General features: G+C 35.3%; 1 protein-coding gene across 1 annotated transcript in view; it reads right to left on the bottom strand.

Moving 5' to 3' along the window:
- LOC6048691 (putative uncharacterized protein DDB_G0268364) overlaps window positions 1–14,487 on the bottom strand; it is a 90,193-nt gene that overhangs the window by 53,878 nt on the left and 21,828 nt on the right. The window contains exons 2-3 of the mRNA XM_038265684.1: window positions 5,003–5,210; window positions 4,213–4,385 (exon numbers count right to left, since the gene is read on the bottom strand). Of these exons, the coding sequence (XP_038121612.1) occupies window positions 4,213–4,385; window positions 5,003–5,210 (381 nt within the window). The remainder of the gene's footprint in view (window positions 1–4,212; window positions 4,386–5,002; window positions 5,211–14,487) is intronic.

Below are 14,487 nucleotides of genomic sequence, written 5' to 3'. Positions count from 1 at the left end.
TTGTGGTCTTGTTGGAAAGGTCTCTTGATTACCTATCCAACGATGGGTCGGATGATGGATCCGGACATCGTTTACATACATTTAAGTGAGATCCGGCTTCATAAAAGTACATAAATATCACTTAAGCAGTCATAACTCGAGACAGGGTTGCCAGATTTTTAATGATGTGGACTCGTTGGAAATGTTTCTCGATTACCTATCCAACGATGGGTTGGATGATGGATCCGGACATCGTTTACATACATTTAAATGAGATCCGGCTTCAGAAAAGTACATAAATATCACTTAAGTAGTCATAACTCGAGACAGGGTTGCCAGATCGTCAATGTTGTGGACTCATTGGAAAGGTATCTTGATTACCTATCCAACGATGGGTCGGATGATGGATCCGGACATCGTTTACATACATTTAAGTGAGATCCGGCTTCATAAAAGTACATAAATATCACTTAAGCAGTCATAACTCGAGACAGGGTTGCCAGATTTTTAATGATGTGGACTCGTTGGAAATGTTTCTCGATTACCTATCCAACGATGGGTTGGATGATGGATCCGGACATCGTTTACATACATTTAAGTGAGATCCGGCTTCAGAAAAGTACATAAATATCACTTAAGTAGTCATAACTCGAGACAGGGTTGCCAGATCGTCAATGTTGTGGACTCATTGGAAAGGTCTCTCGATTACCTATCCAACGATGGGTCGGATGATGGATCCGGACATCGTTTACTTACATTTAAGTGAGATCCGGCTTCATAAAAGTACATAAATATCACTTAAGCAGTCATAACTCGAGACAGGGTTGCCAGATTTTTAATGTTGTGGACTCGTTGGAAATGTCTCTCGATTACCTATCCAACGATGGGTTGGATGATGGATCCGGACATCATTTACATACATTTAAATGAGATCCGGCTTCAAAAAAGTACATAAACATCACTTAAGTAGTCATTACTCGAGACAGGGTTGCCAGATCGTCAATGTTGTGGACTCATTGGAAAGGTATCTTGATTACCTATCCAACGATGGGTTGGATGATGGATCCGGACATCGTTTACATACATTTAAATGAGATCCGGCTTCAGAAAAGTACATAAATATCACTTAAGTAGTCATAACTCGAGACAGGGTTGCCAGATTTTTAATGTTGTGGACTCGTTGGAAATGTCTCTCGATTACCTATCCAACGATGGGTTGGATGATGGATCCGGACATCATTTACATACATTTAAATGAGATCCGGCTTCAAAAAAGTACATAAACATCACTTAAGTAGTCATTACTCGAGACAGGGTTGCCAGATCGTCAATGTTAAGGACTCATTGGAAAGGTCTCTCGATTACCTATTCAACGATGGTTTGGATGATGGATCCGGACATCGTTTACATACATTTAAATGAGATCCGGCTTCAAAAAAGTACATAAATATCACTTAAGTAGTCATAACTCGAGACAGGGTTGCCAGATCGTCAATGTTGTGGACTCATTGGAAAGGTCTCTCGATTACCTATCCAACGATGGGTCGGATGATGGATCCGGACATCGTTTACATACATTTAAGTGAGATCCGGCTTCAAAAAAGTACATAAATATCACTTAAGTAGTCATAACTCGAGACAGGGTTGCCAGATTTTTAATGTTGCGGACTCGTTGGAAAGGTCTCTCGATTACCTATCCAAAGATGGGTTGGATGATGGATCCGGACATCGTTTACATACATTTAAATGAGATCCGGCTTCAAAAAAGTACATAAATATCACTTAAGTAGTCATAACTCGAGACAGGGTTGCCAGATCTTCTATGTTGTGGACTCATTGGAAAGGTCTCTCGATTACCTATCCAACGATGGGTCGGATGATGGATCCGGACATCGTTTACATACATTTAAGTGAGATCCGGCTTCATAAAAGTACATAAATATCACTTAAGTAGTCTTAACTCGAGACAGGGTTGCCAGATTTTTAATGTTGTGGACTCGTTGGAAAGGTCTCTTGATTACCTATCCAACGATGGGTCGGATGATGGATCCGGACATCGTTTACATACATTTAAGTGAGATCCGGCTTCAAAAAAGTTCATAAATATCACTTAAGTGGTCATAACTCGAGACAGGGTTGCCAGATCGTCAATGTTGTGGAGTCATTGGAAAGGTCTCTCGATTACCTATCCAACGATGGATCGGATGATGGATCCAGACATCGTTTACATGCATATAATTGAGTTCCGGATATTTGTGAAAACACATTTTTATACATAACTTTTGAACTACTTATCGAAACTTCAAACAATTCAATAGCGATGTATGGGACCCTAAACCAAGTCGAATGCAACTGGTTTGGTCAAAATCGGTTCAGCCAGTGCTGAGAAAACTCAGTGAGAATTTTGGTCACATACATACATACACACACACATACACACACACATACACACACACATACACACACACATACACACACACAGACATTTGTTCAGTTTTCGATTCTGTGTCGATATGTATACATGAAGGTGGGTCTTCGAGCTTTTAATAAAAAGTTCATTTTTAGAGCAGGATTATAGCCTTACCTCAGTGAGGAAGGCAAAAGACCGATTTCGTAGAGAATTGCTCCAACCCGTGAAGACAAAATTCATGCCATTTCAATAACGCGTACTGTTAAAATAACAGAAAGTGTTATGATTTTTTTTTTTTTTTTTGAAAATCAAATTATGCATAAGGGTTTAATAGCAGTTTATGTTATCATAACAAAATTTTTATTGGTTTGATATTGGTTGAAAGCCAAAACATCTTGGGAATAACATTTTTTTGTTAAGGAAGAATACCGCCATCTGGTATTGGGATGATCGGATTAGTTGTTGAAATAACAAAAAATAATAACAAAGATTTGTTCGAAGAAAAATTAAAAATGTTTTTGATCTTTTATTACAAAAACAATCCAAAAACATAGAAATCAGTGACGAAGAACAAATCATGTTATAAATAACATAAAATGTTATTGGCCTAGTACTTCAAAAACTAAAAAAAATGTTATTCCCAAGTTATTTCCGTCTGCTCGGGATAACAAAAAAAAAACATAACGAATAAAAAATCCTGTTATAATTAACAAAAAATGTTATTGGCCTATTTCTATCAAATATCATAAAATGTTATTAAAACGTCCCGAGCAGACAGGAATGGGTCATTTTTTCATTTAAAACTTAATTTGTTATTTCAAAATTTCTTGTTTTTTTTCTTTCTTTGCAGAGTTATTTTTAGAGTGTAACAATGTTGTACAAATTTCAAATAAGGAAACATGTTTTGGAAAAGGTATTTCTTTGTTTCATAGGTCGTGTCTGTCGTTGGTGACCTTGGACGGCCACGATCAACGACAATCAACCTTTTCAAAATAAAAAAATATCTTAAAATCGTGATAACTCGTGATGGCTTTTCGCATACCTCTTTTCCATACATATAAAAATTTGTATAATTGCCTGGTCTTCAAAAAAATCGAATTTTGAAAATTAATAGTTTTGTTCTAAATGAAAAATTGACGCTTCTGAGTAATTGCAAATTCGAAAAGTACTGCCTCTGAGAAGGTTGTTAAGGACATCCAGAGAAATACTTCTACTGTTATTAAATAATAAAACTTGAATTTTGTAAAATCAAAAATGTGAAAATGCTAGTCATACAAATGGCAGCAATTTTAGGTAATATTTTCCAGCAACAAACCTTTGAAGTTAATCTGGCTTGTGCGGGTTATTTTTCATCAACACTAATAGCAACATTTGCTAAATACATTTAAATATAATGACTTCCCAAGAGCCAAGTTCATCGAGCTGCCAACACGCAAAACGAGACCATAAAAATAAAGAAGAGCAAAAGCAGTAGGTACACGCTTTGCTTAAAAATTGCAACATGCAACACTGCAGTACCTTAACGGCAAGGGGTAAAAGGGTTCGCACGTTAAAAACATGGTTAATGATAATTACTGTATCTTAACTGAGTTTACCCCTCACAGTTCAAGCGAACTTTGGCAGTTTGCAGTGTAATGATTTTTGCTAAGATTTTTGTTTTCGGAAGAAGGTTGAATTTTGCAAAATTATTTTTTTTTTGTGAATATGATTAAATTTTAAATAAGAATCACAACTAAAACTCTAAACCAGCAAATAAATTCCCGAAAAATTCCACCAGTTCACGCTCGATAAACATCTGCTTACATCAAGTACCCGGTACATACCTGAGGTGAGCTTATGCTGGAAGCTTGCACTAGCTGCTGCTGGTGCTGGGGATGGGCGTAGGTCGCGTATGCTACCGCGGCTGCCGGTCCCAGGGCGGCAATCGAGGGTGTTCCGGTGGCAGCTGCCCCACCGGCAACCACCGGCTGGTTTATGTAGCCATGCTGGGGTGTTCCTGAGGAGGAAGAAGGGAAAGGTATTTGAAAACTCAAGTGTTTTAGTTTTTTAAAGTAAGTCGTTGAGGAACACTTTTGTTTATTGATGGTCAAATTTGAATCCGAGCACCCCGATGCAAATATTCTCCCATCCCGGCTAGGAATTCTGCAAACCCCGAACTCGCATACATCATGAAGCCAAAAGTGGTGGATAATTTGTGTGCATGGTTTACGCCTGGAGGGTCGGTGGGAATCCGCAATCAACTCTAAAATAGTTATGCTACATTTTAATTTTATTCCGAAAAGTGCTCCAGCCAGCATTCCTGCCGCAGTGAAGCGGCAGCCAATGCTCGGAAACAGTATGTTCTCTGCATAGTTTGCCAAGCTGCCAGAACGAGTTGATTTAATGGACGAGATTGCATTCTGGGAAGTTGTCCGAGAACTTGTTGTTCGGTTTTACGAACACAGCGTTCCGCTTGGTTTGTTGCCTTTTATGAAATTTAATTAAGGTAAAATGAGAACTTTCAAACATTGAAAATAATGAATGAACGCTTGAGAAATTGCACTACTGTAAGCAATTTAAAGTTAAAAAAAACCCTTAATACGCATTTGAAACCACTATTCTGCTCAAACTTACCCACAATGGTTTGAATTTCCGGTGCACCCCGTTTGTTGTACTGGGGTCTGTCACCGGCTGCCGCACTGCTCCCACCTGTCGCTGCCTTACCGGAACCATCCGAGCTGGTAGCACTGCCATTATCTGTGATTTGTTGCTGCTGCTGCTGCTTTTGCTGACCGTCGCACCTCACAAGCACTGCCAGCAGTGTTAACAGCAGCGCCCTTTCCTGAGAGAAAAATAATCGTTGTTATTAGTTGAAGGATGAGCTGCGGGTTTAGCTTTGCAGTGTCGGAAATCATGCGGTTTTTTCAAAAGAAATAATTGAACTTATAAAATAAACATTTCTCAATCGTTACCAATAATTTAATAACATAATTATTGGCAGCTGTTCATACAAAAATCATATATAAAAATTAATAAATCTGTATCTTTTAATGAAATTTTTTGATCGATTTGGTGTCTTCGGCTAATTTGTAGGTATGGATAAGGACTACACACCAAAACATGTTGAGGATTTTTAATTACACTATTTGTCACTAAAACTTTATTTGCAAAAAAAAACACTTTTAATAATTTTTTTAATGTGTTTTAGGAGACCTTAAATGCCATTTTTTCAGAAATTTCCAAAACGGGAAAAAAATCTTTGACCGAGTTATGAATTTTTGAATCATTACTGTTTTTTTTTCAAATAATCGAAAAATTGGTTTAAAAATTTTTTTTACTTCATTTTTTGATGTAAAATTAAATTAGCAATCAAAAAATACTTAAGTGAAATTTTGACAAAGTGCACCGTTTTCGAGTTATAGTCAATTTTTGGTAAGTTTTAAAAAATAGTCGCAGTTATTCATTTTTTCAATCGTGCCCATATTTGCCCACCTTTGAAAAAAAATATCTTTGAAAAGCTAAAAAAAATTCTCTACATTTTGCATTTTTGAAATTTGTTGATACGACTTTTAGTTGCTGAGATATTGCCATGAAAATATTTAAAAAGACCTAGAAAACATCAATTTTCCTGTTTTTAAATTTTTGCATGGCAATATCAACAACTAAAAGTCGTATCAACAAAGTTCAAAATAGCAAAATAAAGATTATTTTCTCAGCTTAACAAAAATATTTTATTTTAAAAATGACAAACATGTGCTCTTATTTAAAAAAAAAATAACTTCGATTATTAAAAAAAAAGTAACCTAAAAATGGCTATGACTTGAATACGGTGCACTTTCTCAAAATTTCACTAAAGTACTTTTTGATCGCAAATTCGATTTTACATCGAAAAATTTGGTTAATAATTTTGTGCGAACAATATTTCAATTTATTGAAAAAATCACTATTGATTCAAAAAATCATAACTCATTCAAATATTTTTTGCCCGTTCCGGAAATTTCTGAAAAGTTGGCATTTGATGTCCAAAAAACTTATCAGAAAATGAAAAAAATAAATAAAATAAAAATAGTGTTTTTTTGCAAATCAAGTTTAAGTGGCAAAAAATGAAAATAAAAATCACCAAACATTTTTTTGACAGGTATCATTTTTTCCTTCAACCTTGCAACTTTGCCTACAACTTTGCCGAAGACACTAAATCGATCAAAAAATTCATTCAAAAAATAGAGATTTTAGAATTTTCATTTATCATTTTTGTATGGATAGCTGCCAAAATTTGTATGTAAAATTATATGGACAGACTAATGATGCAAAATGTTTTTTTTTTTTAATATACCGAAAACACCAACAAGTTTCAGCCGGATTGAAAAACACAAAAAATTAAAATTAAGAAAAAATGACCGATTTCGTAGAGAATTGCTCTTACTTTGATTATTTTCAAATTTTTTAAAAGATAACTGTAAACAATAATACCAAATGCTTTTTTTGTTATATCATAAAAGTCACATAACTTTATCATAAGACTTGACTTAAACGTTCACGTTTGCATTAAGATTGATTTTGATTGACATCATTTTAACTTATAGTTCGTATTGATCGTAGGAAATGTTGGTTAATAGTTTTTTCTAACGAAAAAAATATCTCAAAAAGAAACCATTATTTGTGGTTACAAATAGTCAAATCAACTGTTGAGACAATATTTCTAAAAATTAAAGTTTCTAATTTTATGGCGGATTGAGTTTTTTTTTTTCATTTTGAAAAAACGACGTCACTAAAATATGAATAACTTATAAAAACTGCTTTTTATTTTTAAAAGGCTGTTTTAGGGGAGATAAAATGCCATCCTTAAATTATTATCCAGTGAAAAATAGGGTTGGGTTAAACGAAGATTTTTTTGTGAAATTTTTCGATGTTTACAAAAGAGTCATAGATGGGCAAACATGAGCATTATGTTTTTCAGGCCGAATATGGATTTTTTTCTCCAAAAAAAAGCTTAAAAACGGCTGTAATCGAAACAGTGCACTAAGGGACCATCCATAAACCACGTGGACAGTTTTTTGTGAATCTGTTACCCCCCCCCCCTCGTGGACAATTGTCCATACAAAAAAAAACTTTTTTGTATGGATCGTGGACAATCGCCATACCCCCCCCCCCCCTTAAAGTGTCCACGTGGTTTATGGATGGTCCCTAATCAACAAATCTGACAAAAATCTTGTAGATTATAAGTCAATTTATCTTTCTTAAAAAAAAAACAAAAGAAATGTTTTGAAACGAAAAACATTTCGTGTTTCGTGTTTTACACGAAACACGAAAAGTACCGCGTAAACAAGCTCGGGTTCCACTGTCCAAATTGACCGTTGGTTTTATCCAGATTACCCGGATGAATACCAATCAGAAACAACAAACGACACTAACGACAGTTTACACTTTGACTAAAACTACACAGGACGAGAAACAATCCTTCTTAATTCCCTGAAGAAGACCCCATAGGGGGTTGAAACGTTGGATACGAGAAAATAAGCGTTGTTTCGAATTTTCCAACCAAGACCGAAAAGCCGATAACCTAACCTGTTATTTTTTTAGTGAAAAAAAAAAATAATTTAAAGATCAGCAAAAAATTTTTAACGCACATATTTCTAACAAAGCTCTAAACTTATACATAAAATTTAACTGAAGACACCAAATCGAGTAAGAAATGTCTTCGCGGTATAAAGATTTTTGAATAATTACATGCAATTTTTGTATAGACAACGGTAAAATTTGTATGGAATACAGTATGGAGGAACCGATGACAGAAAAAATGGCGTCCCAAGTAACATTTTTTCCCAGGAGTTCTACAAGAGCTCTTCAAGATAGCTACAGCATAACAAATTGGACCGCGGTAAGATAAATCTCTCTTCAAATACTCTTCCAAACTCCTGAAGAAGTTTTGAAGAAATTTTTATCCTACCGCGGTCCAAACTGCTATGCTGAAGCTATCTTGAAGAGCTCTTGTAGAACTCCTGGAAAAAAATGTTACTTGGGGTATGCGGTCTCAAAGAAAGTACCCACAAAGTTTCACGAAAATAAAAAAAGAAAAAAAATGCTGTTTTCGTAGAAAATTGCTATGAAAATATATATTTTTGCTCTTCTTTTGTCCCATAGGAAGTCTCATAGAGCTACGAGACAAAAGTGGGTAATAGAATTCAAAATATTTTTGTTTAGTATACAAAAATACTGAGTATTTAGTTTAGAAACTCTTTATGTAATGTTATTGTTGGATTAAACAAAAATACTTCCTCAGCCTTGGCACAGTAGTTTCGAAGAACTTAACAAAAAATGGGTTATTCCATGTCAACTGAGACTCGACCTTCACCGATTTGGAACAAACTTGGAGGGAACGTTCATCTATCAATAGTTAACAGAAATCCCAAGTTTGGTGCTGATTGAACCATCCCTCTATTTTTCCACCGCCCTCTTTTTGACGTTTTTTTTTCTAAAAAAACCTTTTTTTTTCTTTTAATCATAACTTTGCAACTATTTGAGCACAAATTTTTCTAGAGGATGCATTTTATAAAAAAATTTCCAAGGAATTCGATAAAAATAAAATTTCAACCCTTAAGTGCCCCCGTATAATATATTTAAACGTTTTAAGTATTAAAACTCAGTTTTGGCCAATTCATTATATTTTTATTTTATTTTATTTTTTTCTTGTTGAAAAGCATACCATGTACTTCCAAATGCTGCGCAAAATTAAACTTTTTCAGTAAAATCGCCGTATCTTGCCAATAGTTCATTTTAGTTTGAGGTCTACATTGAATATTATGTAAAATTGTCCGGGAAACACGAAAGTGATTAAATAAAAAAAGTAAAAATATAAGGAATTGGTCAAAACTGAATTTTAATACTTAAAACGTTGAAATATAATATACGGGGGCACTTAAGGGTTCAAATTTTATTTTTATTCAATTCCTTAGACAATTTTCAATAAAATGCACCCTGTAGAAAGTATTTTGCTCAAATAGTTGCAAAGTTATGATTAAAAGAATTTTTTTTTTTTGGAAAATCGTCAAAAAAGAGGGCGGTGTCAAAAATAAACGGATGGTCCAATCAGCAACAAACTTGGGATTTCTGTTAAATAACGATAGATGAACGTTCGCTCCAAGTTTGGTCCAATTCGGTGAAGGTCAAGTCCAAAAGTGTACTCAGTTTACATGGAATGACTCATATTCAAATTATATTATGCAAAACATTTTGGATACTTTCAGCATTTCAAAATATTGGTCACTTGAAAAGCATGTTTTTCTCATGGTATTCCACGAAATTTTGCATTAAACACACAATTTAAAATTGCACATATTAAAAAAGTTAATTCATTGTTTGAAAGGGTATTTAAAAAGTAGCTCATAACTTCATCTTTTTATGTGAAATAAATTTTGCTATCATCAGTACTGAACGCCTCTGTCATTCAAAAATGACAAATGAACATATGAATTCATATTTCTGTGTAAATGTTTTTTTTTTTTTTTTTGAGTAAATCCTATACAAAATTATGTCTGCAACTATGTGGAAAAAATAAACTGAGTCTAATTCGCAAATACGACCAGGTAACAGGAGCTGGCTCTGCACTTTCGATTTTTAAATGGGATTTATTCCTTAAAAATACAAAAAAAAATCCTTTGGATGTCAGAAAAAAGTCCTTTTTGTTACACTCTTATCTGCAAAAGGCAATCACTATCAATTAAATAAGCTGAAAATTTGAACCATTTAGTGGCATTTATAATGCTTCTCAAGGGCAAATTTGTAAATGTTTAAATCAATTTACTTACAATAGAGCCAATCAAAAAATAATACAATGATTGGATAAAAGATAATTAATAATTAAACTATCAAGGCAAATGCATGTTCATAGACCTTTCCAGACATACTGATAAGAAGAAAAACGTAGCAAATCAACCCTAAAGGATTGCCAAAGTTCAAGTAGATTGGTCATTGTTCGAAAATTCGGCCCCTGAGCAACGTCCAATCTGAATCCAGTCAATGGAGATTCTAAGAATTTCCCACTACCACAAAAAAAATCATCCTCCCAGCGATCAATCTAGCGTGTCCACCCAGTATTGTGCATGTCCTTCAGTTGGTTCAGTCTGGTGGATCCTTTCTACGTATCTGAGTCTGCCAGACGATTCGCCGGGTTCATTTACATGGTCACTTTTGCCGCTAGGCATACATTGGGGGACAGAGTTGACCAGGGATTATTTTTTTTTCTCGTCATCGTCACGCTACTTGATTGGATCTTGCTGGGTACAATACATGATTCCGTATGACTGTGCAATATGCAAACAACGGGGTCGCTACCATGTCGCGCGACTTTGGGGCATTGTGGAGAAATGTGGCCTGAAGAAAACACCAAAGTAAAACACACAAATTAATTTTTAATGGGAAACTCAAATTGATCTTAAAATAAGAGTGTTAACACATCGTCAGATTGCAACCCCCCGGCCAGTTGAAAATGATGAGGGATTTTGAGTGAGATCTGAGCTGCTTTGTTGTTAAGTCGTGATGAGACGGAGAAGGCTTCCTGAAGAGGTGTTCAACTAGTTGGGCCAACTGTGGATTTAGTTTAACTACACCCCCTCGCTCAAAAAGGAATTGAGGAATTGGAAGAGCAGCAACTTTAAGGATCTTGGTGAGGACTTTCCAATTACATGAAATTTTATTATTTATCATATTTGCATTATATATTATTTAATAATAGCACACTAGACACACCCTACAAAACAGAATACAATCATAAATAGGAGCGTTTGGTACGGTATGTCCACGCATCCTTCCTCCCCTGTAGATTCTTTGAAATGTGATCCGTTCTCAGAATCCTCTCTGCGGTAAACACAACGCAGTAGGGCTGGCCGCTTTAATTTTTGCAATACATTTTCGGGTGTTCTCGGATGTACTGCAATTATTAATATTGACAAGAAAAGTGCTTGGGGCGTAATCTTATCACAAGACTTTCCAGCATGCTTTCATTGGACTGGCTGCGTCTGTGTTAGATTAGATTAGATTAGATTAGAAAAACTCAAATTGATCTTAAAATAAGAGTGTTAACACATCGTCAGATTGCAACCCCCCGGCCAGTTCAAATGTCACAAAAGTGCAACAATCGCCACCAACTACCCGTTTCCTCCGATATTGATAACAATACAATGGAGACCTTTTGTTTTCCTGGTGAACTCGCGCTCGTGACACGTGTGGTTCAACTGCACACTTGCTCCTTTTGTACCGATTCTGATCCGGAAACCCCCGGCACCAGCGGCAGTCAGCGAATCATAGTGAGATTTTTTGTAGAAGCAGCACTTTTTCCATCTCCACCCGGAAAACAGCACCATCTGCCGGTGAAGTGGCGATGCGAAAGGACAACACGACAACCGAGCGAGAGAAATGTGGAAATTGCTTGCACCTGGTGCTGAAAGGGGAAAAAATTCGATTTCCATACTGTACAATAGTGGGAACGACGTGGTCCGGTCAACGGTGGCACACCGTTCAGAGTTCGAGTCAAGTGAGGTGGAGATTCAGAAGGTTTGCAGGTCGGATATAATCTTTCTGTTGATCTGTCATGTTTTGTTACTGATAGATGGTTGTGTTTTGATATTTCTTCTGTTGAAGAACCATGTTGCCCAGATGATTTCCATCGAACTTTTTAAAATATTCACGAGACGAAACTAAAATACGACACTAAATTCTACACCCGGTTCCAAAAGTACACTTCGTATCTCTGACTTGCTGACTTGAAGAAATTTCAAGAACTTTACGCCAGTCACCGCCCCCGGGCCACACTTTTAATTTCCATCCCTCGAAACGTGTCTAATTAGGATTTCCCGGTGACGGGCACCCACATCCGGGTGTTGCCGGCCAGCCCACCAATCCACCAACTCTGTCCGTGTAAAACTCCAAATTGCACTCGTTTCACTTTTTCCCGAGGAAAAACCCCATGGTTCGAAAAGAAACCGAAGAAAACTTTGTTTAATTGGATTTCTAGTTTGCCAAGCCCCGCGGGGCAGTTTTTCTGCATCAGCAGGGAAATGAATGGTTGCCAGCCCCCCGATAGAGATGGAAATAACAAAAAAAAAAAAAAAGACAATCATGACCCGTTCTGGAAGTCCACGTGAGGTGGAGGCTAATCAATTCCGTTCACGACCGGACCATTTCCTTTGGAACGGATTTACTGGTCCAAAAATCAGGGAAAGCAGCCGGCCATTAGTTGCAATCAAAACATAATCCCATTTTATTCCGATATCACTGTCCAACAGACTGGCACAGACGAAGCGGATCTGCTAAGCTGCCAGCAGCACTGTTTGTTTGTTGGGGGGATCATCACGGTTTTCCAGGAATGTTTGTGGCACAATCCCGGAGACGATGGTAAATCGCTTTTTGAAATCATATTTTACACTGTTATTTGCTCGCTTTGTGAGTCGACTGATATGAGCAAGTGAGGACTAACGGATTCTAGCTGGTCAACATTGTCTTAACTCAATATTGAAATACAATTGAGAGATTCGACAGAAACGTGCACGCATCCTGGTGGCGAGTAGAAACACTACGCAACGATGTTCGGAATGACAGCGTGCTTGGAAATATTATTTTTTTTGCAGTTTTTGATTATTATTTCCTTCAAATATTTTTTAACGTCGATGAAAGTTATTGTAAAGTGTGGCAATCACATAAACGAATCAAATGATGTATAAATCATAGGGGCTGAGTTAATTTTTCATGTTTTTTCCTCAAATTTAACAAAAAGATGTTTTGAAAAATTGATTTAAATAAGATTTATTTGATTGATAATGCTCCTTATGTGTGTATTATTGATAGAACAAACTATAAGAGTCATATTACAGCATAATTACAATAATTTTCTTAAAAAATTGCTAGTTATTCGAATTTTTCCAAAAATTTCCAAAAAATCACCAAAATGCATTTTTGAGGTCAATATTTTGGTCAAACGAGAAGAAAAGTAAAGTTTAAACACTTTTACATAATATTTCATCATTACTTTTAACTTTTGCAACATTTAACTCAAGTTATCCAAAATATCGATCATCTTTTTAGAAAAATCGTTTAAATAAAATACCAGTCACAATTAATCACTACAAATCACCACGCATTATGATCGTTAGCGAAATTGCCACACTTTGCAATACCCCACTTTTCTGAAAATGCTTGATTTTTCATTATAAACGCGATTTTTCCCAAAAAACTGCTCAAACTGTATGGGGGCTGTCATTCCGAACACCGCTGGAACAACAGCGAACCTAGCGGAAAAAACGTCGTCGAATTCTTCAATAGATTATGCATGTTTTTCATAATATGTAGGTAACGATTTAAAATCACTCAAAACATGAACTTCTTAATGAGCAACTTTCTGTGTATGTGTAGACATTTGATGTCACTTAATTTTCCGAGAACTGGCATCTTTTTTGAATATCATCAATAGGGCTAGTGATTTTTTTGCGATTTCACGGAAGCCGCGTAATCCGTGAAATTCGATCCTGGTCGTGAAATTTGGGAAATACCGTGAAATGCCGCGAAATTTCACACAATCAATTGATAAATCGCTACTCAGTGCATTTAAGCTTATTTTTTTTAATTCAAGCATTTTACAAGATTTCTAACAAGCATTTTAAATGCAGTTTACACATAAAAAAATCATATAATATCAAAAATATTGTTCATTAGAAATTCCAAACAGTTTAAAAGAACATTTTTTTTTTGTAAAATTTATTTTAAGTATTCAACGATATTAAACAACGATGAACAAATTTCATTTAAATATGTTGAATATATATTATGTGTTTTAATCAAATTGATTAGTGAAATAACACATATATTTGTTAACCGTTTTGCAGTGTATTTATTTTGAATTCATCAATAAATGTAAAAACTACTCTTAATAAAGTTTTGCTTGAACTTTATCAAAATACTGAAATATTTGCTATTGTTAGAATTTAGGAAAGCATAAAAACCCTTTCTTGCACTTATTTTAATGATTCTAGTTTTGATGAATTTAAAGGACGTGCTTCGTTTTGGAGGTATTTTTAATTTTATTTTTTTAGTTCTATCGCTATCGTTGTTTCGATAATTCTATCTAATCT

The sequence above is a fragment of the Culex quinquefasciatus genome, chromosome 3 (assembly GCF_015732765.1).
Source record: "Culex quinquefasciatus strain JHB chromosome 3, VPISU_Cqui_1.0_pri_paternal, whole genome shotgun sequence".
In the NCBI taxonomy this organism is placed as follows: domain Eukaryota; kingdom Metazoa; phylum Arthropoda; class Insecta; order Diptera; family Culicidae; genus Culex; species Culex quinquefasciatus.
The sequence above is the reverse complement of the archived record's forward strand: the minus strand, read 5'-3'. Positions and strand labels throughout refer to the sequence as shown.